This window comes from Merops nubicus, unplaced genomic scaffold (assembly GCF_000691845.1).
Source record: "Merops nubicus isolate BGI_N331 unplaced genomic scaffold, ASM69184v1 scaffold10339, whole genome shotgun sequence".
NCBI classification, from domain to species: Eukaryota; Metazoa; Chordata; class Aves; order Coraciiformes; family Meropidae; genus Merops; species Merops nubicus.
In genome coordinates this window covers 20735-31077 of record NW_008630224.1, presented here as the reverse complement: position 1 = coordinate 31077, position 10343 = coordinate 20735, and the positions used below count along the sequence as shown (strand labels likewise).

The following is a 10343-nucleotide window of genomic DNA, read 5'->3' as shown; positions in this document are numbered from 1 at the left end:
GGAGACACGGGGCCAGCCCCATCTTTGCAGGGCATCTTCTCGTGGCCACGATGGGACCACCATCACCACCCCACCGTAGCCACGCTGCCCCCGGGCTGGTGCTCACCCAGGCAGGGAATTCACCCCTGAGAACTGCTCCCCGAGCTAGGATGAAGGATCTCCAGGAAGGTGACCCGAAATCCTCAGCTGGGCACCTTGGCCCAGCTCCTCCCTGCAAAGCTGCCCCCAGGATCGCATTTGGTGGCTGGATTCCTTTATGATTCTGCCCCGCTGACACGGGCTGTGGGGCTTTGACCGATGCTGGAGTTTTGTGAAGGTAGGCAGCTCTCCACCACGTGCCTGGGTGTTCCTATTGACTCTTGTCAGATTAGGAGTGATGGAGAGAGCGGTGTGTAAATCTGGCCTGCAGGATCCGCTTGGGTTTCCTGGTCTCTTTTGCAGGATCCTTGCTCAGGTTTCTCCTGAGTTTGGAGGGTCTGGAGACTTCTCTTCGAACCCTGTGGAAGGGACATTTAGGTAGGCAGCTCTCCACCACGTGCCTGGGTGTTCCTATTGACTCTTGTCAGATTAGGAGTGATGGAGAGAGCGGTGTGTAAATCTGGCCTGCAGGATCCGCTTGGGTTTCCTGGTCTCTTTTGCAGGATCCTTGCTCAGGTTTCTCCTGAGTTTGGAGGGTCTGGAGACTTCTCTTCGAACCCTGTGGAAGGGACATTTTCCAGAGGAACTGATTAAATCTATTAAGCTATTTACAAGTGGGCTCGATCAGAGCTGCGTTATCTGGGAATACAACAGGAAGGCAACTTCTCTGAACTCTAAAAGTTGCAGGAGATTTCCTGGTCTCAGGACAGATTTACAAACCCTTTCCACACACACACGCAGGCTGGCACAGAGCAACTGCCTTTCATCCCTGCCTGGGGCTCCTGGGGACAGCCCGTGCTGGCCCTGGCTCTGCACAGAGAGCTCCACTCCTCTCTGAAATTCCCATCTCCTGCCTTGAAGTGCTGGGAGGGGGCGGGGAGAGAGGATGCCCAACCCTCCATCCTGCTCCCAACAGGTCTCCTGGGTGCCTTTGGCGAACAGGAGCTGCTGCAGAGGTCGGCAGCAGGAGGTTGGGAAGAAAACTCATAATGTCTTTGTTTTTATTTGAATTTCCCTTCAGTAGAAGTGGAAGCACGCTGAAAAAGAGGTGGCCAGAAGTGGCAAGGTTTTGGTTTGGAATGGGGTGTTACAGGGCTCAGTGTTAAGGTTTTTAACCCTCAGGATGCACAGGGCCTGGGTATCATCACTCTGATAAAAAAACCACCTCTATACTTGAGACCCCAGAGGCCAGGAAGTTTCAGCAGTGGAATATACCCCTCTGAGGGAAAAAGGAACAGAAGAAATCTACTTTTTCACATGATGCTGCATTTCCAAGGTCGGGTTTGCAGGCTGGGAGGGAAGGTTTGGGTGAGGGTCAAGGGCTGAGCAGGGATGGGACCCGTGTCCATCTCCTGCCTCTGCTGCAGGTACCTGGAGGCTCCTGGGGCAACCCACTGGGTTTTGCTGCTCCTCGCTCTTCCCTCGTCCTCGTGGGGGTAACATCATTGGATCCCCCCCAGGTACCACGGGATAAACTCGGGTGGCTTTTCAGAACCAAGCACTGGGACCCCCGTGTGGCTGCAGGACAAAAAAAATCCCACAGAACATCTCCCCTTTGGATTTTCTCCCACCTTGCCAGGTGGAAGGAATATTTCTCCTTTGGATTTTCTCCCCACCTTCCTGCCATGTGTTTTGAGTGCAAACAACAACAATAACCAAGGGCCCTTTTTTTTTGTTGTTTCCTCCCCCTTCCCTTCACCACCTGGCATTCTGATTGCATTAGTAAGATGGGTTTCATTCTGCACCCTGCCTAAAATGCTGGTTAAACCTGTCCTGGAGGAAGCACTGAGTTACATAAAGCCAAGCTGGGGCCCTGTGAAAATGCCACCTTTTTAATTGCAACCACATCAGGGTCATTAGCAGCAGCCTGGGAAAAAAAAAAACACCCTAATTTTTACTTTTTTCTGCTTACCTTCCTGATTCTGCAAAGCTTACCTGTATCTGGGGCACGGGAAGGAGCAGAGCTCTCCCAGGGCTTTGAGAGCAGGGAAATGATGGCTAAAAGCTCCAAGCTAAAATAAGACTGAGCAGACAAAGGGTGGAAGAAAGCTTTGTTCTCCCCAGCTTCATGGATGGGGCACAGTGGCAGCAAGTCCCATGGGTCAAGCAGAAAATCCCTCTCTGAACCCAGCTCTCAGGCTGTAGAGGTGAGACCATCCCAGAGCTTTCAAAACATCCCTTTTTTTTCAGTGTGGATCTGACATTTTACATGTTTCCACCCCTCTGTTGCCACCCCCCATCCCATTTAACCTCCTGTTTCACAGACGTTAAAACGGGTGAGGAAGCACAAATCCTAAATTAGCTCCATATTCACTTGGTCCTTAATTATTGATGAGCCTCCTTTCCCAGGGGCAGTTTTTGCAGAGCCAGCTGGGGGTTCCCAGCAGAAAAGTCTCTCTCAGCTGTGCCACTGAAGCAGAAGGACCAGCCCTGCCCACCACCCACCCTCCCCTGGTCCACCAGGTTTCCTCCTGGGGCCACTCCGGGGACCATTGATTTGCTAGGAGGAAAAATCAGAGATTTCCCATTATAAAACCCCCAAAAAAGGGGGTAAAATTTTCAGCACACACGCTCATGGTGTTGAATATCCCTGTTTTACTCTTTATAACATGCAGCTTTAACAGTTATCATATAAATATCTTTTGATCCCTTTTGGTTAAAAGGCACTAGTAGAATTTCCCTTTTACACTTCAAAATTTATAAAAATGGATTAAGATAAGGGGGAAAAAAAATCTCTTTGAGTGCCTCAGGAGCACTCAAAGTTCTGCTGAGAAATTGAGCTTCATGTTGGTGTTGGAACCATCTTCCCACCTCGAAAGGGGTTTTGTTTTTACCACATTCACCAGTCCCATGTCACTAAAAGTGTGCTTATAGATTTTGGACTCCTGGGTTCCAGTTGGTGCCCGTTGCCCCTTGTCCTGTCACTGGCACCACTGAGCAGAGTCTGGCCCCAGCCTCTTGCCCCCCGGGGCCCTTTAGCTCTTGCTCAGCACTGCTCAGATCCCCTCTGAGGCTTCTCTCCTCCAGCTCAGCAGCCCCAGGGCTCTCAGCCTGGCCTGGCACAGAGATGCTCCAGCCCCTCAGCAGCTTCACAGCCTCCACTGGACTCTCTCCAGTGTCTCCTTGTCTCTCTGGAACTGGGACACCCAGCACTGGACCCAACACTCCAGAGGTGGCCTCTCTAGGGCAGAGTAAAGGGGGAGGAGAACCTCCCTCAACCTCAGCCACCAACACCCTGCAGATGAGATTCATCACCTGCTCTGCAGCCAGCCTCCTGCTGCCCAGGAACACGGAGGGATGCAGGGAAGGGCTCCTCAGCTGCTCACACTCCTCACGCTCTTTGAGGACACCCGTTATTGTAAGATCCTTTTTTCAGATAGGCGTGATGCTGGGCAGTGTTTCCAGCAGGCTTTGTGTGGTTTTCCTCTTGGAGCTTCCTTCCTCCTCTGAGTGCTGGCAGGTTTGGAGGTTTCGTGACGTAAATGGTGCCTTTTGAAGGTGGATGCTTCAAGAGCTTCAATCTTGTGTGTATAAACAGGAGAAAACTGGTTAATTACATCGGTGCATTCAGCTAATTTTCTTTGCTGAGAGCTGATGATTTGGAAGAAGTCAGCACCAGAAGCACCTTTGGAATAAAGGAAAATTGAATTTCTTCAACACGATGCTGAGCTGCCCACAAATGCATTTCACAGGATCCCAGCATGGTGGGGTTGGGAGGGACCCCTGGGGATCATCTCATCCCACCCCCTGCTCCAGCAGCTCACCCCCAGCAGGGTGCCCAGGGTCACAGCCAGGAGGGTTTGGGATCTCTCCAGAGCAGGAGACTCCACAGCCTCTCTGGGCAGCCTGGGCCAGGCTCTGCCACCCTCCCAGCAGAGAAGTTTCTCCTCTGCTTCAGGTGGCACCTCCTGGGTTCCAGTTGGTGCCCATTGCCCCTTGTCCTGTCACTGGGCACCACTGAGCAGAGTCTGGCCCCAGCCTCTTGCCCCCCACCCTTTAGATATTGATCAGCATCAATTTGTGAAATTTCTTAAATTTCACAAAGCAGCTGCATCTCAGATCCCACCTAATGGTCTGAAATCCACACAACCATCCCCCAGCACTGCCAGGTCCCCACTGCCCCGTGTCCCTCACACCACATCTCCATGGCTTTGAAAACCAACCAGGGGTGGGGACTCCACCACTGCCCTGGGCAGCCTGGCACAGCCCTGGACAACCCTTTTGGGGAAGAAATTGTCCCTCATGTCCAACCTAAAGCTCCCCTGGTGCTACTTGAGGCCATTTCCTCTCATCCTATCCCTTGGTCCATCAAGCACCAGCACCATCTCCCATCCTTGGCTTGAAGGAAGGCTCTGCAGAGTTGGACACAGCAACATCAACACAGTTGAAGCCCATAAAGCTCACACAGACTTTGGTGTGATGCTGGTAACTTCTTTTCCATGGCCTTCACTTCCCAGGATACAGCTTTGTGCTTGCAGGGATCTACCAGCACAGAAGTCACCACTTAGCTCTGTGTTGCTGTCCCAAAACTGCCATTGCAAGTCACGTAGTTGGCACTTAAAGGTCTTCTCCAACCTCAAAGATTCCAGGATTCTGTGATTGTGAGCTGCAGTGTGTGAGCAACAAAAGACCTTGCTGTTTAAAAGTCTTCTTTTCACAGACATGAAACCAAGTCCTTCCCTTCTGCTTCCATCCAGCTAATTTCACCCTTTGGGTAATGATGTAATTCTTTTTTCTTATGCTTTCTAAAAAAGACCTTCTTGCCAAACCAGAGTTTGGTTAAAACTGGACTCACAACCCTCTATAAACAACAACAACAACAAAATTATTACTTTGAAACATGCTCCCATTGTTTCAATCACCCATTTCACTGGACACTATCTGGTAAGAAGAGCTTTCTGTTGAGTCATGTGAAGTTGGCTGACCACTAATACACACAGAGCAGAGCAGCTCCACGAATTCCTTGCTTCAAATGCTTCTCTGCTATGATTTTTTTCCTCCTGCAACCCATATCCTGCACATGCTGTTTCTCTTTCAGCTTGAGGCACATTAAAATCCCACATTTCCTGGGATAAAAAGAAAGTCTCACTTCTTGTGCAGATAGAGAAGCTTCTATCTGCAGCTGGTATTTCAATCTGAGCCAGACTGAAACCTTGGGTAGATTGTACAAAGCTGCAGCAACCCCATACATTTAAAAATTGATTTCTGTTTTTATTCCTTCTAGAACTAACACAGGAATCTTTCCAAAGGCTCCTAAAAATTAGCACCTAGTAAGAATTAGTAGAAACTCATGGAAGCTTAATACAGAGAATGAACAAACAAGAGCAGCAGGATCTGGAGAAGAAAAACTTAGTCCTTGACGAGCACCATTTTAAATTGAAATCCCAGAGAGACTGTCAAGTTTAGCTGCTTAAAAGTTAAAATAATATCACTGGAATCAGTCAGGCTATTGGCTTCTACTAAGAAACAAAAGCCCAGGCTTGTGGTGAGCAAGAAATTAGAAGGGCTGCTTTGCAGGGGGCCCACAAAGCTTGGGATGCTTCAGTGTGACATGAACAATTATTTCTCTGTCTTCCTCCATTGACAAAACAGTTTCTTCACCTCAAGCATGGAGCTTACCCACAACTCTACAGCAAGCCCATGGTATGAAGTGGTATTTCATCTAAGGAAACCAGGGAAGGTGCTTAGCATCAAAAATGACAGAATGGTGGGGGTTGGAAGGGACCTCTGGAGATCATCTCACCCAACCCTTCTGCCAAAGCAGGGTCAGGGTGCCCAGGATGGTGTCCAGGTGGGTTTGGAGACTCTCCAGAGCAGGAGACTCCACAACCTCTCTGGGCAGCTGCTCCAGGGCTCTGGCACCCTCCCAGCAAAGGAGTTTGTCTTTATGTTGTGCTGGAACCTTCTCTGGTGCAGTTTTATTGCCCCTTGTCCTGTCACTGGGCACCACCAAAAGGAATCTGGCCCAAACTTGCCCAGCACTGAAAAGTAAATGCTACAAGGCTTAAAAACTCCTGGTGTGCTGGGGTGAAACACAGAGAAAGGCATCTCAGGAAGGCCTCTTGCTCTCCCTTACATGAAGTCAAAGTACCAGTGACCCTGCTGCAGTGAGTGAACGTGTCCTGGGGGTGAGAAAAGTGCCCTAAAACCCACGAGATCCTGAAGAGTTCAGCTGCAAGAGAAACATCTGAAGCCCTGTGGACTCTGCTGCACCCTCAGTTTCTGCCACTGGACAACGAAAGCAGCTTGAGGAATTCTTTTCCTATTAACATCTGCCTCTTGACAATGTTTTCCAAACCACATGAAGCAACTCAGCTAAGACAATGAGAAAAAAAAGGTCCCCGTGGTATTCAGCAGAGCAGCCCAAGGGGCTGTTGCACATTTACACCAAGGAAACACAGCCAGGCCCACAGTCAGACCAGCAGCTCCTGGGTCTGGATGCTGCTCAGCTCCTCTGGATCATGTCACAGTAACTGGTTGGCCTTCAGGGTCGTGCTGGCAGCTTGCTCTGGGCCAGGCAGCACCAGGACTGGACTCCAGGGTGGTGAAGGCATCTTCCCAACTCCATCACTTCACTTCCAAGCTCACCCATCTCTTCTGACAGCTCTTAACTGTCAAAAATTGTTGAAGATCTCATACAAAGCTGTTTATGGGAGTGCTGAGCTCCAGCACTACTTATTTCCCCATTTACAATTAGAAACCAGCTCTAATTTGGTTACAGAACTCAGCTGCAGGTTTTCCAAGTGCAAGTGGCAGTGCTAACACATCTGACCAGTTATGCTTTTAAAATCTAATTGATTTCATTTCAGAAAGTTGCATCATGATCCAGAAAGGTGCATCCCTGAAGGTGCCCTCAGTGCTTCCTGGGAACCAAACGTTTACAGGTGGTTACTAAAGGTTCAGCTCTTTTAGTTTGGTTGCAAAGCTGCAATTGCTTGGCAATAGTTAACAAAAAGTTAGGAAAACAAGAGAGATATTTTTATTTCATTCTGTAGTACTGACGTTCAGATGTAAACCTTTAATTAGAATAAGTATGTTGGGGAGGGAACAACATTTATTTTATCTGTAAAAGGAGATCAATGGAAAAAAAAAATAAATCAGACACGACTCTGCAAAAAATCAGTGAAAAAATCCAGCTTTGCAAAGCCACTCCTGCTTCCAGAAGCAGAGCTGGGCTATCACAAGTGAAAACAAGTTGCTTTGATAATAAAGGCAGTAGAAAGGTGACTCCTTTTTTTTTCCTGGATTGGGAAAACCAGTCTGTGTGAAGCAGCAGCTATTTAATTCACTGCCTTCCCCAGTCTTGCCCACTGTGGTTAAAAGGAGGCCTGATCTCCTTGCTGTTACCTGAGCTGGATGGAGTTGCACCAGCCTGAACCTGAAGGCAGCACAGGCTCTGCTGTGTTCAAACTCAGCTCTGGGGTGAACCATCAGCCATACTGGGAGAGGCAAAGCCTGCTGGTTTTTTGGCAAGTCTTGCTCTGCAGACACACGAGCCTTGGTCGTACACATGGAGACCTTTTCAGGCTGAAGCTGATGTTGGCCTGTCACCACGCTGTCAGAACCTGCTGGTTTCTTTAAGAAGAGCTGTTGGAAGAGCTGTGTTTAAACACTCTGTGGGTCTGGCTGGAGGTGGAGCAGTGTGAGAGCCTGGATGGACACAGGACATTTGGCTGCTGTATTGACACAGACTTCTCTTCTTGACACACTGAAGTTCCAGTCACCTCAGAGTCCCACCTTGACCTGACATGGTTAAATGTGCTTGTGGTGCTTCTTTTTCTTCCTCTGCCCTCCTTCTATACCCTCCTCTGCCTGCTCTTTTTGCCTTTTGTGCTTCTTCCTATGGCATTTCTTTTGCTTTCTCTCACAGTCCTTCATGCCAGGATCTCCCCCATCACACAGCCCTGTATAAATTTCTCCACTGCCCATATTTTCATCACCAGTAATGCTTTCCCCTTCCTCTTTATGCTTCCTTTTCTTTTTCCCTGAGACATGGGGATTTAATGGAGCATCCAGTTCCTCTCCAGCCACGCTACCTGTCTCAGGCTGTTCCACCTTTGCCTTCTCACCGTGCTCTGTGCTCTCTGCCTCATCTCTCTTCTGCTTCTTCTTTTTCTTTTTGACTTTGGTTTTCAGTTCTTCTGAAGGCTCCAAAGTTTCCTCAGCTGAGGGGCAGGAGCTGCCTCCCTTTATTTCTGTTTCCTTCTGAGATCCTTTCAGTTTGGCCATCCTTTTGGCAAAATATTCCTGTACAGTGAGGTTGCTCTTCACTGTATTGGGACCATCTGCAGGCTCAGACACCCAGAGGCTTCTCTTGTCTTCGTGAGGCTCAGGGTTGGTGACATCCTCCTGCAAAAAGAGAGGCAAAAGTGAGAGGCAGAAATAATGGCTTTGAGGTTGTTTTAGAACATAAGGTTATTTTTTTTTTGCATATTAATAAAAAAAAAGTGAAAAAAACCATTGTGGTGCTTGGAAAATGAACTGTAAAAGTCATTTTCATTTTAATTTTTTTTTTAAATTTTAATAATTTGAATTATTTTCTGCTCCCTTGGGCAGAAGGGAGAGGCAGCCCTTGATGCAAAAGGCAGTGGAGAGGTTTAGGGAGAAGAGGTGGCAATGTGGAAGGCAGCATGAGAATACAGAATGAGACAATTCCCTGTGGAATCTGTTTCTGTTTACCTACCCCCATACAACTCCTGCAAGTTATGAACAATATGATCATCCTCGGTGTATTACACTCACTTTGCAAAGCCACAAGTCTCTACAAGATACAAAACCACCTCAAAAATAACACAGTGCTATCTGTTAGCCCCGTGGCACGAAGGAAATCCCGTGCCTGGAATATCTCTGCAGAGAAGTGCAAGGACTTCTGATCCAGGGAGCCATCCAGCTTTGCTGCATCTCCTCCACCTTATCTCATCTGTAGAGATGTTTGTCTCGTGGCTGCTTTGCTGTCCTCCTGTCCCAGATGTTGTTATTTGAACGTGCCCCATTTGATCACACGTTATCAGATGGCAAAACCAACATCACAGGTTAGATCTTACAAGGCTTCTGCATACTCAAAATAAATAGCTGCTGAACTCTAGCTGCAGGTGAGTGATCTAGATAAAAAAAAAAAGAGTCTAGGGTGTAGAAAATAAATACAAACCACAAAGTAAAAAGCCCTGGAGCTGGATGTTATGCCTGGCACAAAAAAGAATTGACTCCCAAAAAGCAGGCAGCTCAACAAGGTGAAAACACATAACTCCTTGAATTATCTGTGACTTATAAAATAAACAAGCCCCAAAGGCAGCTGAAATGCAGATTTGTTTAGGTGGACAACGAGGCATCCAAAAATCACCCTTTGTGGCACATCCTTTTGGTTGGCAGAAGTCACAAATGACTTGGAAATGTCCCGGATTTTCATTTTTTTTTGGTGGTTTTAAAAGCCTCGTATGAACTGCAGGTAACCCACCACAGCCCTCCTCGATGGGAAGAGCTGATCAGGTCAGAACTGTGTAGAATCCTTACCAACATCTGGCCTACAACACGTTTCTGGAATGGGAGGTCATCCAGAGCTCTCAGCATTGCATTTGGTGAGGATTGACAGAGATGCTTCCCTGCTTTCCCAGTCAGAAATACACTGATAGATCAGAGCATCCACTCTACCCATGAAGTGAGTATAAAATGCAACCAACTCAGAGCAGGAATATTTCCTTTCTACTTTCACTGGCATAAAACAATCCAGAGGTGAAGGCCAGCAGCAAACTGGGAGATAGAAACCCACTTGTCTCAACAGTTTATAGTTCTGGCATGCTGGTGCAGATGAGTGATCTGGCTCTCTTCAGGGCATCCTTACACCTGCTAGCTGAGGAGGGCTTTGTGAGGAAGGTTTTGTAGGTCTGGCTCCTTGTGCATCCCCAACCTTCACCCACTAGGAATGCAAAGATCTGTGTCACTAGTGATGCATTACCAGGAGTGATTTCCTCATTCATCTGCTTTCAAGAGAGCTATTCCACTGGAACGAGAGTAACCCCACACTTGAGATTCCAGGAATGTTTGTGTGGGCACTTAGAAAAATTAGGTACTTTTCTTGTAGGAATACCTCGTAGTGTAACTGCAGATAAGTTCATGAAGTAACTGAAACTACTTGACTTCTGGCAATGAAGACTGCAAAGGGATCCCAGCATGGTGGGGTTGGGAGGGACCTCTGGGGATCATCTCAT

General features: G+C 48.0%; 1 protein-coding gene across 1 annotated transcript; it reads right to left on the bottom strand.

Moving 5' to 3' along the window:
• Positions 1-7890: 7890 nt before the first annotated feature.
• Positions 7891-8487, bottom strand: LOC103779574 (nucleolar protein 58-like; the record flags this gene model as incomplete). Its single annotated transcript, XM_008947212.1, has 1 exon — positions 7891-8487. A coding segment is annotated over one exon (597 nt), but the record flags the coding sequence as incomplete, so codon positions are not given.
• Positions 8488-10343: the final 1856 nt, after the last annotated feature.